The sequence below is a fragment of the Tarenaya hassleriana genome, unplaced genomic scaffold, assembly GCF_000463585.1.
Source record: "Tarenaya hassleriana unplaced genomic scaffold, ASM46358v1 Cleome8, whole genome shotgun sequence".
Classification (NCBI taxonomy): Eukaryota; Viridiplantae; Streptophyta; class Magnoliopsida; order Brassicales; family Cleomaceae; genus Tarenaya; species Tarenaya hassleriana.
In genome coordinates this window covers 3,039,890-3,052,020 of record NW_010970490.1, presented here as the reverse complement: position 1 = coordinate 3,052,020, position 12,131 = coordinate 3,039,890, and the positions used below count along the sequence as shown (strand labels likewise).

General features: G+C 40.0%; 2 protein-coding genes and 1 pseudogene across 2 annotated transcripts; 2 read left to right on the top strand and 1 right to left on the bottom strand.

Moving 5' to 3' along the window:
- Nucleotides 1-16: 16 nt before the first annotated feature.
- On the bottom strand, nucleotides 17-1,833 carry LOC104803105. The gene is made up of 4 exons (XM_010526979.1): nucleotides 1,716-1,833; nucleotides 1,497-1,555; nucleotides 88-1,392; nucleotides 17-37 (listed from the first exon to the last, which is right to left on the bottom strand). The coding sequence occupies exons 1-4, from the start codon at nucleotides 1,831-1,833 to the stop codon at nucleotides 17-19; spliced, it is 1,503 nt and encodes a 500-aa protein (XP_010525281.1).
- Nucleotides 1,834-3,077: 1,244 nt separating this feature from the next.
- Nucleotides 3,078-6,651, top strand: LOC104802700 (protein FAR1-RELATED SEQUENCE 11-like). Its single transcript, XM_010526423.2, has 5 exons — nucleotides 3,078-3,315; nucleotides 3,582-4,558; nucleotides 4,774-5,217; nucleotides 5,300-6,270; nucleotides 6,355-6,651. Exons 2-4 carry the CDS (start codon nucleotides 3,590-3,592, stop codon nucleotides 6,140-6,142), a joined length of 2,256 nt encoding a protein of 751 aa, XP_010524725.1. The 5' UTR covers nucleotides 3,078-3,315; nucleotides 3,582-3,589; the 3' UTR covers nucleotides 6,143-6,270; nucleotides 6,355-6,651.
- A 1,151-nt stretch (nucleotides 6,652-7,802) lies between these two features.
- Nucleotides 7,803-10,477, top strand: LOC104803103 (annotated as a pseudogene).
- The last annotated feature ends 1,654 nt before the right edge of the window (nucleotides 10,478-12,131 follow it).

Sequence of the window (12,131 nt, the reverse complement as noted above, 5' to 3'; positions counted from 1 at the left end):
ACTCTTTCCGCCATCTTCATCTCGCCTGTAATTTGGCCTGGATTGAAGATCCTTCGGCTTGTCCACAGAGAAAGGATCCTCAACAACCTGATGGTTTCTCTCGTACCGAAATCCACCATCGATCAACCGTTTCTTTCTAGGGTAATTCTTAGTATCCGAGTGAGAGTTTCCTTTTTCACTGTCTGTAGCATCCACACCAAACTTCCTTGAACCAGTTTTAGAGTTACCAGCTGTCCTGCTTGAGGTTTTGGTTCTCCCAGAAGAAGAAGGTTCACTTGACAGATGTTTTCTGCCCTGCAAACTAGAAACCGATGATTTTGAAGATGCTCTGTCTTTGCCAGACACACAGTTCTGCTTCTGATTGTTCTGCCGGAGCACTCCATTCGAAGACTTCTTATTCCCGTTCTTTGGAGTACCGGGTTGACTCCTAAATAGCTGAGTTGAGTTTGATGCCATCCATTCCTTTCTGTCATCTGTGATCTGGGCAGTACTTGAAGTTGAAGTCAGTCCCTCTCTTCTTTGAACATTTACTTTTGCTTGGACAGCAAGAGAAATGGACCTCCCTTTTGTTTTGACTCCACACCCATCCTCGCTGTTAGATGCTTTCTGAGATGTTGTTTCCAGTGGACCATTCCAGCTCTTGTTCAAGGATTGTCCCTTGAGGCTTCTTACAGCATCCGACTCCCCTTGTCTTCTAGTAGATTCGGTGAGCCTTGATGGTTTACTAGTAGCGTCCTCTACTTTTTCTTTCATATCTCTACCCCTCAAAGAGACTGAAGAGGATCCACCAGGGCCCATCTTTTGGGAAGACTCAACTTTTTCCCTAAGATCACGGAGTTTCAACTGCACCGAGGAAGATCCGAGATGAGTCATTTTAGCCCTAGGAGGCATTACTTGTGGGCTAGGTTCAATTATCCGAGCAGCTGCTTCCATTATATGAGCCGCATTCTTAGATGGGATGAAAGCAGGACTCTTTATGGGAGATAGAAGTTTATGGTGGGTGATGGGTATCGACTTAGCTGATCTAGGCGGTAAGATCTCTGTCTGAAACTTCTCGATAGGCTTGCTTGGAGTTCTCTGAGGCTTTGGCTCTGGAAATTTTCTAGCAGGACCCTCCACCTTATGCAGCAAGTAACCAGAATACATATAATCATGCTCATGATAGACACCATTATTTTTCTTCCACAGGTGGGATTCTTGAAGAGATCTTGTGTCGGAAAATGGACTGGAGAAGGGCTGCTCAGACATGGGCAACGAATCCAATCCCATAAGTCTAGCTACAACCCCTGGTGCTCTAGCTCCATACCCATCATCATCTGTCACAGACGAAGAGCAACTGTAATCACTACCAACCTTGACCCTAGCCCCAACTCCAGCCTCTTCCTCATCTACCTGCAAAATCTCAAAGCAATGACCGATTAAAACCTCAGCAAGGACTGCAAAGGCAAGATAAGAAATCTAATCGAGAGCTGAATATGACAGAGCTGAACTCTTACCAAACTGAGCTGCGTCATTGGCAGGCTTCCTTCGTGTATCTTCCCTTGCTTTGAATGCTCTACAAAAGCACAAACAGAGAAGCTTAATATCTCGGTATATGAGACAATGGCCTATACATATCATATCACAGAGTATAGTATGCGCAAGGAAAAAAATTGCTCATTAGCATGAATTTCTGAGAGTATTCACAAAAGCAGGCAGAGGAACACTGAAAGTACCTGGATAATCTGACTTGCCTGTGAACAATTTCTTCCGGGATTTCCCCTTCCAATCAAACAGCTGAAAGAATCCCCCGACATAACCTCCACTTCTTGAGCCTTCTTTGTCGACCCCCATTGTATCTCAAACAGTTGTTCCTATGGTTTTATACAAACCTGTTTCACCATCAAAAACCCATCTGCAACTCAATATACAAAATCTCAGCATCCGATTCTCAAATAACACAAATCGAGTCTCTTCCATTCTATTATCAACCCAAATTCATAGCTCAATAGCATATAAGGATCACTCCAAAATTTCAGCTTTCTAGTCCCAGTATACGCTCTTGTAAACCCATTTTTCTGGGATTTTGTTCAATACCAGAGGTAAATGATGCAGAAAAGGAAACTCAGAAGTCAGAACCCGTAGTTCAGCTAGCCCAGATCTACCCAAGTACCATTGAACCCTATATTACCAAATTCAGTGTGAACAAACTCATTCCCTGGACACTATACTAATTACATTCAAATCCCATCTTTTATCACAGTTTTCGTGCATTAACTCCAGAACAAACCCGAGAACACGAACATGAAAAGAAAACCCACGCGAGGATCTCCATTGAAGGCGCAGAAGAAGCAATGGCGTTTCTACTTGCAAGAAAAAGAATCACGCAAATTCCAAGACAAAATTGAAAACGAAAAAAAAAACACACAAAACCCAGAATTTCTTCTCGGATCAAACGCGAGAAACTTACATGAAAATCAACGCAAGAGGTCTACCAAATGCGTCCCCTGTCGTCGACGTCTCCTCCGAAGTAAAGAGCTGTACAGAGAGTTGCAGAGAGAAGGGGTCGAGCGTAGCTCAAAGCAATAAATGGCGAGAGGAGTAAATTAAAAATAATAAACGATTTTTTTTATTCATTATTTTTGAGGAAAAATAAAATAGTCGTAACGTCTCTTTGGGGGAGAGAGTTTCAAATTTCTAAACGGTGAAAAGGCCTTTGCAATCAGACCAAGGCGGGTTTTGATATTCTCACTGCTTGTGTCACCGTTCTACCTAACAGACATATTATGACCGTTCGATCTGACTAAAAGAGACGTGGCGATACACCTTTGCTTTTCCGATATGCCCTTATATTTTGCGGTTATTTGTCTTTTTCCCCACGCACTCAAAATTAAACGCCGACGACAAACTGACAAACGAATAACAAACGGTCAAATTCTGTGAGACGGCATCGTTTTATACCAAACAGGCTTAGCTAGATTCAGGCCCATTAAACTTGGGCTTTGACAAACGGCCCAACTATTTTCTTCTCTCTCTACGTACGGAAGCGTACTGGTCCTCCTTTAGGCGGCGCAGGATAGCGAGCCTTTGCCGTGAAACCTTATCGTTCTCCTGAGGATGCGCGTTGCTCCCCTCGCCGCCCAATAAAAGTGAAAAATCTCCCCGCCAATTTCATCGTCTCCTGTTTCGATTCTTCGACTTGAAGCTCGCTGTTTGTTCGTAATTTCCCTAGTTCTCGACAGGCGACAGGGATCTGCAATTACGTTCTCTTAGTTCCCTCTGAATTCAGCTTTTCTTTGTCTGTTTTTGCTCAGCAATAGCTCGGAGTTTCTTCAGGTGACCTCTTGCCCGAATTATTTTCGGGTTTCTCTTGGTTGTTCTTCCCCTCTCGGAGAATTTGGTTTGATTTGATTGTAGTGTTTGACGGATCTTTTTTCGGAATCAAAATTCTGGGTTTTATTGATTACTGTGTTCGATTGAGGATTATTAGTAATAGATGTTGGCTTGTAATCTAGTTGAATTTCTGTTAGCTCTTTTCTGCTTGACTCTTCTTTCGATGGCCTGGAATTTTTCTGTAAGACTATGTGGTTTCTTGTTTACAGCTTCGGAAATGTCGGAAGCAACGAGCGCAGCGATGGAATCTTCAGACAATGGGACTGATTTGTCTCAGGATGATACCGGCGGTGTCAAGGAGACACATGAGGAGACGATTTTATCGCAACAAACCTCAGTGAACCTTGTTCCCTACGTGGGACAAAGGTTTGTGTCTCAGGATGCGGCATATGAATTCTATTGCAGTTTTGCGAAGCAATGTGGTTTCTCAATCAGACGCCATAGAACCAGAGGGAAAGATGGAGTTGGTCGAGGAATCACACGGAGAGATTTTACGTGTCACAGAGGCGGGTATCCTCAGATGAAGCCATCGGAGGATGGGAAGATGCACAGGAATAGGAAATCGTCTCGTTGTGGGTGTCGAGCATATATGAGGATAGTTAAACGTGCAGATTTCGATGTTCCAGAATGGCGTGTAACCGGTTTTAGCAATGTTCATAACCACGAGCTTCTGAAATCAAATGAAGTTCGACTTCTTCCTGCTTATTGTACAATGAGCCAGGATGACAAGACGAGGATTTGTATGTTTTCAAAAGCTGGGATGTCGGTTAGGCAAATGTTGAGGCTGATGGAGCTGGAGAAAGGCCTAAAGTTAGGATCTTTGCCCTTTACGGAAGTAGACGTGAGAAACTTCCTACAGTCTTTCAGAAATGTCGGGCATGATTATGACCCTGTTGATCTTCTCGCAATGTGCAAGAGAAAAAAGGATGAGAATCCATGTTTCAGATACGACTTTAAATTGGACGGCCATAGTAGGGTGGAGCATATTGGGTGGTGCTATGCTTCATCAGTTCAGCTTTACGAGTCATTCGGTGATGCAGTACTTCTTGACACCACTCAACGTTTGGATTCTTATGATATGCTCTTGGGCGTTTGGATTGGCATGGACAATTTCGGGGCAACTTGTTTTTTTGGCTGTGTACTTTTACGAGATGAGAGCATTGAATCTTTTTCCTGGGCATTGAAGGTATGTTTCTTGTTACCGTAGTGTCATTACCCGGTTTTAGGCTTCCTTTCATTTCACTGTTTGAAGTTGTTTCTGTTGTCCATCCTGGAGAAATATGATTTAAGGATTTAAGAGCCTGTTGCTCTTATCGCATTGCCATTCTTGGTTTCATTCCTTGGAATCTCAGATCTTATGTTTAACTAATAACTTTGATTTCCATTTTTATATTTTACCAGACGTTCCTTGCTTTCGTGAACAGCAAAGCTCCACAGACGCTGCTAACCGACCACAATATCAAGTTGAAGGAGGCCATTGCCACTGAAATGCCCGAAACAAAACACGCTATTTGCGTTTGGCACATCATCGCAAGATTCTCCGACTGGTTCTCTACTCTGCTCGGATCACATTACGATGATTGGAAAAAGGAGTTTTATCACCTCTATAGTCTGGAATCTGTGGAAGAATTCGAAGCACAATGGAAAGATGTGATCAGTAAGTATGGACTTCATGGAAATAAGCATGCCTCGAGCTTGTATGCTTTACGGTCTTATTGGGCTTTACCGTTCTTGAGGCGCTATTTCTTTTCCGGGTTACTAATTTCATGGCAAACTGAGACTGTTAGTGGTTATATTCAAAGGATTTTGAGCGCTCAGACATGTTTGGATCAGTTCGTAGATCAGGTGCGTGAAGTTTTATGACAATGTATATCATACGAATATTCAATTGAATTAACTCGCAGAAGCAACTATTTTCTCGATGCAGGTGTCTGAAATTGTAGAAACAACAGATCGAGGTGGAACAACAAAACAGAAATCGCAGAAGAAATCTCAGAAGTTGTGCATGAAAACCGGTTCGCCCATTGAATGTCATGCCGCTTCTGTTCTTACACCATATGCTTTCACTAAACTCCAAGAAGAGCTTCTCTTAGCTCCACAATATGCGTATCTTCTCATCGAGGAGGGGTGTTTTCAGGTCAGACACCACACCCAGTTGGAAGGTGGCTGCAAAGTGATATGGTTACCTTGTCAAGAGCACATCAGCTGTAGCTGCCATCATTACGAATTCTCTGGCATCCTCTGTAGACACGTTCTTCGTGTCCTGTCCAGTAATAACTGTTTCCAAATTCCAGACCAGTATTTGCCTGTTCGGTGGAGAGTTAACCCCTTCAAGCCATCTGCAAAGGACCACTCTGAGAGAATTCAAATGCTAGAGTCCATGACTTCGAAGCTTCTGTCAGAATCGATTGAGTCAGAGGAACGTCTGGATTTTGCTTGCGAGCAGATGGGGATGGTGCTCTCTCGTGTTAAAAACCTTTCTCCGCCCGTTCAACGTGCAACCGATATTACTTGTAGCTGCCCATCAGACTCTCTGATTCTGCCCGAGATGGATGATGCTGATGGAATCCACAGTTATGCTATGGGAAATTTCCATGATCCCGCAACGTTGGGGAAGCTTAAAGATAGAAGGTTAAGAGATGGCGGTGATGTAAGCAGAAGGCGAAAACCGTTCTCTGGAGCTTGTTATGGGCAATATGGGCATGATTTATCTCATTGCCAACTGTTGGGAAGTGATAGTTTGAATGGAGATGCACTTGGGTATCTCTAGAGGTAAAAACAAAACAAAAAACTGAACAAAGTAACCTTGTATAAATCCGAGATCTTGCATGATATGTGCAAAAGCCTTGTCATAACGGCGAAAGACTGCTTGCCAGCTTCATAAACATTTGCGAGCAGGTAGAAACGCATTCAAATCCTTGATCTTGATTCATTGTTGTTCTCGGATCGTTGAAACCCGAGTGTTGCTCTTTATTTCCTCAGATGCTCGAGTACTCGGTGGGCATTTCTACTGTTTACAAGACGAAATCCCCATCTTTTGCAGAGAGAGTTTTGGCAATGGTGTGGCATGAGGAACAAAAGAAAGGTAGCAGAAGCAGAAGCAGAAGGAGAAGGAAGCAGAAGGAGAAGGGTGTTGTTCCTGAGAATGGTGTGGATGTAATGTAGGTAATACAAAAGCTAGTGAATTCACATACATACATACATACGTATGCATATATGTATGGAAGAAGCCTTTGAGTGTGTGAAATGTGATGACGTGGTAAGAATCCATTTCTGGAATGGTTTTTGCATCAAGAAACCCAGAAAGGATCTTCGTTCAATGTCCGAACCTGACACAAGTTTGAAAAACCCGCACTCAGAAATTTTGAGTCCAGTCCAGTACGGTCCGGCAAGCTAATACTTGTTTGGTTCACCTTAGCTGAATCGAGTCCATTCGTCTAATAAAAAAATACAATTTGAATATTAAAAAATCTTATAAAAACATTTAAAAAAATACAATATATCATTTAAATATAAAAAAATATTTAAAACATATTAAAATTTTTAAAAAACTATAATTTTCTAGCTCGCGGGTTATCTCGTGAGTTTATCTCGGGTTCAAATTTTCTTAATTCGGGTTGGAGCGAGGTAGGCCCATTTTGATACCATATGAGGTTTAAGGCCCATTTCCTCAATTCTTACCCGATGCCTCGGATGAGATTCCACGTTACAATGGAGTAAGAAAGGGTACTCCATATACTTCATGATAACCATTTCTGCTTTCGGTTTTGGATTCGGTTCGATTCGGTTCAGCGATTTTTTCTTGTAAAACCCTATTTTTTAAAAAAGAATTATCGGTTTTTCGGTTATTTTTTTAATCGGTTCGGTTTCGATTTTTTCAAATTTAGATAAATTATAATCGTTCAATTTTATGTCGGATTCGGTTCGATTATGGTTATATGTTATTTAATTCGTTTTGATTCGACTATTTGATTAATAACCAAAATGGTCATTTTGATATATAACATAGATCGAGTGTAAACACTAATTCAATATTAGTTTCAATTTTGGAAAACTAATTCGGATTTCGACATCTAAAATGAATTCTGCTTCACATTTAAGTCATCAATTTGCAAATAATTGGAAAACGTGGTAATTAATTAATTAACTAATAGGGATAGTGATTAATTGTATATTAATAGTTAATTAAAATTCAGCAAAAACAGCCATTGAATTCAACTATTCAAACTCCTTTGTTGCTTTGCCTTCTCCCCTTTCCCCCTCTACTAACACACTCTCATTTTCAGCCCCCAATTTTCAAGATTTCTAGGGCTCTTTCTCTACTACGTCGATCGATGCATACACCTCCAAGCATGTGTGTGTGTATACTTTGATCTTTGAATTGAGCTTCGCTTCTATTCCCATCGTCGAGAGTTAGAAGACGAGGAACCATGTCGCTGAGGCTGAACGCGAAGGCGGAGGTTCGACGGAACCGGTACAAGGTTACGGTGGACGCGGAGGAGGGTCGCAGGAGGAGAGAGGATAACATGGTGGAGATCCGGAAGAACAAACGCGAGGAGAACTTGATGAAGAAGCGCCGCGAAGGTATGCAAGTTCCAGCCGCTGCCGACTCTCAAGCCGCCGCCGTCGGAAGAAGGTAATTCTCAGTTTCTTCGGTCTTACGTGTTGTTGGCTTCTGGTGTGTGTGGTTTAGGGATTCATTTGGGATCCGATTGTTTAGCTCTGATTGGGCATTTAGATTACGGTTTAGTGCTTTTAAAAAAAATACTGGAATTGTGAATTTTTCCTATTTCTGACTCTGACTTTACATATTTGCAATTCGATATCTTGCCGGTTATGGTTGCTGGAGCTTTGTCAGATGACCCTTCATTGCAGCTAGAGTCCATTACTCAGTTCCGGAAGCTTCTGTCTATCGGTACTTACGTTTGTTTGTTTGGTTCGATTATTTGATTTAGATCATATTCTGTTTTATCATTGCTGAATTGTCTTCCTTTTACCTCTGTTGCTGTGGGTATTATTGTATCTGTTTAGAGAGAAATCCTCCTATTGAACAAGTGATACAATTTGGAGTTGTGCCTTTGTTGGTTAAGTTTCTTGAGAAGGGTGATTTCCCCCAGATTCAGGTCAGAGAGTGTCTTTCTCTTGTCTTTTTGATGTTTGTTGTCATTGTCATTGTCCAGTTCTGATCTTCTATGTCCATCACTCGTTTGAAGCTCCTTGGTCGCTTACAAACATTGCTGGAACCTCGGAGCACACAAAAGTAGTGATTGATCACGGGGGCCGGGGCTGTTCCAATCTTTGCCCAGCTTCTTGCTTCCCCCAGTAATGATGTCCGCGAGAATGTATGGTTCTTGCAGTGGTTGTGTTTGTCTAATATTTTAGTGGGGGAGATAATAACAATAGCATGATCACACTTGTTCTGAGTATGTCTTTTTATGGACGTGTAGGCTGTATGGGCGTTGGGACTTGTTATTGGTGATTCACCGCAGTGCCGTGATCTTCGTCAACTCTGCTGGTGAACCATTCGTAGCATCAAGTATGGATCCTACTTCAATAACAAACGATATGCAACATATCATCGAAATTGATGTTGAATTCACTATGGCAATAATAGCATCTGGTTTAATCGTTGTTTCTTGTGTCTGATGCTACTGTGGTAAGCAGACAAGTGATATGAGAATGTAATATTCCAAAATATGATTCTTTCTTATGAGTGATTATATAACTGAAAAAGGCGTTAATTCATATAGTTTACACCTTAGTCATTGAAATAACTCCTTTGAACTTCTTCTTCTCCAGTGGGTGATCGAGAATGGTGCTCTGCCCTGCCTTGCACATCTCCTTACACAAAACTACAAGAAAAGCATAGAGAAGGAAGCTTGCTGGACTATTTCGAACATTACCGCTGGCAACAGGGAACAGATCCAGGTGAGCAGTTTCTACTCGTTCATTGCATGTCTCTACCCGTGTTGCATAAGATGGGTCTGCTTCTGGGGACAAGTAAAGATGTAATGTAGCTTGGTCTGTTCATATACTTGTCTATCAGTTATTTTATTGTTCTTTAAATGATTGCAGACCGTGATTGATGCTGGATTAGTTGCCCCATTGATCAATCTGCTTCAGAACGCTGAATTCGACATAAAGAGAGAAGTAGCATGGGCAATTTCAAACGCCATCTCGGGTGGTTCTCATGATCAAATCAAGCACGTCTCTCTCTCTCTGTTTTATACTTTTGTTCGGTTTTCCTTAATGATGTTTCGGTTATTACCATTTTGGTGTAATACAAACATCAGGTATTTGGTGGAACAAGGATGCATAAAACCATTGTGTGAACTGCTGGTTTGCCCGGATCCAAGGATCATCACGGTCTCTATGGAAGGGCTGGAGAACGTTTTGAAGGTCGGAGAGGCAGAGAAGGACTCGGGCCATACGGGAGGAGACGCAAACTGTTAAGCAGATGGACTGGAAAAGATTGAGAACCTGCAGAGCCACGACAACATCAAGATCTATGAGAAGGCTGTCAAGATCCTCGAGATGTACTGGCTCGATGATGATGATGATGATGACAAGACATTGCCTAATTCAAGATTCCAGTTTGGAGTGAACAATGTTTTAGTTCCCTCTGGTGGATTCAACTTTGTCTGAACGGCAAAATACTCTCTCAACTACAAGAAAAAAAACTCCAACCCGGCTAATTTGTCAAAAACCGTAGGAACTGTGAAGGTATTGATAAAGGTTGGATCGGGTCCTGTTGGGTCAGGATCAGAATCGGGATCGGGTAGGCCGTCCTCTGTTTTTTGGTTTTCCGAGGTCTTTCGGAGGGGTTGGGTCATAAAAATTACAGAGTTGAGGTGAATTTTTGAGAGTCGGGAGATAGATACTGCACTCTTCTTCTTGTAGGTATAAAACGCTGCGTTTCGATGGCCCCCCTCTCCTAATTTTGTAAGGTCCCCACTAATTCCCCGAGTTTTTATATAGATTTTTGTTTTTGTTTAGTGTAAAGAGCTTTAAGAAGAAAGGGTAGTTGAGGGTTTCACTAATAATTAGACCGCTTACCTTTTTGACTTGTGATTTAACCGGCTACCTTAAACAACGGTTTTTTTTATTTGTTTTTCATTTATGGCGGGACGCATTATTTTACTTAACGACCAAATCATTCACATCGTGTGATGATCTTGTGGAACGAAGTGTTGCATCATATGATCACAAGGCTCTACTAATCTTTGATGTAATCTTTCCATTTCCTAATAGACTTATATATATATACACTTCACCTTATAATTGCATCTATATTAAAAAAGTTATATATTGTTGGAGTTTTTCTTAAAAGTAGTTAAATTGGTCAAATTCAAGAGTTCGAGTTGAATATTGACAATTAAAAAAACGAGGGAATAAAATTTCTAAGGGTAACAAAACTTTTTAATCGAATCAAATTTGAAAAAAGCTGAATTAAACCGAAAATCAATGTTAAAACCGAATAACATAATTGTTACAAAAATATAAAAGGCCTGCAAATATAACTAAAATCAGAAATATATGTCATTCGATTGTTATTGTCGGGATATATATATGTATATATGTATATACATTGCATCACACCAACCTTTAACTTTAACTTTAAGCCTTTTCTTTTTTTGACAATGTGTTAAATGCAATTTGAATTAGTAAATGAGCTTTGAATTGGCTTTTATTATTTGCTTTTTCTCACATTTCGGTTCATAAATATCATCACATCAACCCCTACTTGCTACTACAAATACTGTTTTGGGGAAGACAATTAGGACTTTGTAGTTTACTGTTAATGTTAACCTTAATGGCTCAGTGATGTCGAAATGGATGTCTTGCGAGTCACTCCATATTTTTCGAGTTGGATTTAAAAAATTTGAATTCGAAAAAAGCGAGCTGAATGAATTAGTTCGTTGCGGATCTAACTCATCACAAACCAATTATCGACAATTTTTTTAATATTTTTATTACTTTTAATATTTTTAAAATTATATTTAATATTTTTATTTTATCTTGATTTAGATTTGATCCGAACAAATTTTTCTATTCCGTAAATTTGAGCCGCAACGTTTTGAGTTTAAAAACGAGTTGGATCGAATTGATCTGAATTGGATAGAACCCAATCAACCCGTTTTACATCACTAACCTCGTTTGGACAGTTCTCAAATCGAGATGGATGAAATTTTTTTTATATCAAGTAGATGCTAATTATTTGGGAATTGTGAATTGATTTGAAATCTCTTTGCTACGGATCCAAATATTTGGATATCCCAATATTTTGGAGTGGGTTCAGGTAATGATTACCTCTTCATTACACTATAAACTTTATAATAGGCTAATAATTATGATACATAAATACAAGTCTTTTAGCATTTTGATTTATTGATATCTTGAGCAATACATGTCTATCAGTAAATATATTATGAGGAGTACATATCAAATTATGATATATATTAAATTATTATATTTACATATTGGTTGTGTAGATTCTGTTAACAAAAGTGAGAAATATTAAAAATCTCATATGGATTATGAATTAAATTATGTTCTCGGGATAATAATTATCGAAATTATTGAATCCATATGATGCATTGTATTTTAATAATTTGACCGGCACGAGTTCTTTTTTTCAATAAACGTGTAATAATAGAAATACATTTTCTGAACAAAAGTGTGGTGGAAATTCAGTGTATGTATGATTTCAGTTTTCTTTTGTTTTGTTTATATCTAACGGTCAATTTCACATTCCATAA

Coding starts and splice junctions, on each gene's coding strand:
- LOC104803105 (XM_010526979.1), bottom strand. CDS start 1,833: ATGGGGGTCGACAAAGAAGGCTCAAGAAGTGGAGGTTATGTCGGGGGA. Junction 1,556..1,715: donor AGGCAAGTCAGATTATCCAG/GTACTTTCAGTG, acceptor GTGCTTTTGTAG/AGCATTCAAAGCAAGGGAAG. Junction 38..87: donor GGTACGAGAGAAACCATCAG/GTTGTTGAGGAT, acceptor TCTTCAATCCAG/GCCAAATTACAGGCGAGATG.
- LOC104802700 (XM_010526423.2), top strand. CDS start 3,590: ATGTCGGAAGCAACGAGCGCAGCGATGGAATCTTCAGACAATGGGACT. Junction 4,559..4,773: donor CTTTTTCCTGGGCATTGAAG/GTATGTTTCTTG, acceptor ATATTTTACCAG/ACGTTCCTTGCTTTCGTGAA. Junction 5,218..5,299: donor TGGATCAGTTCGTAGATCAG/GTGCGTGAAGTT, acceptor TTCTCGATGCAG/GTGTCTGAAATTGTAGAAAC.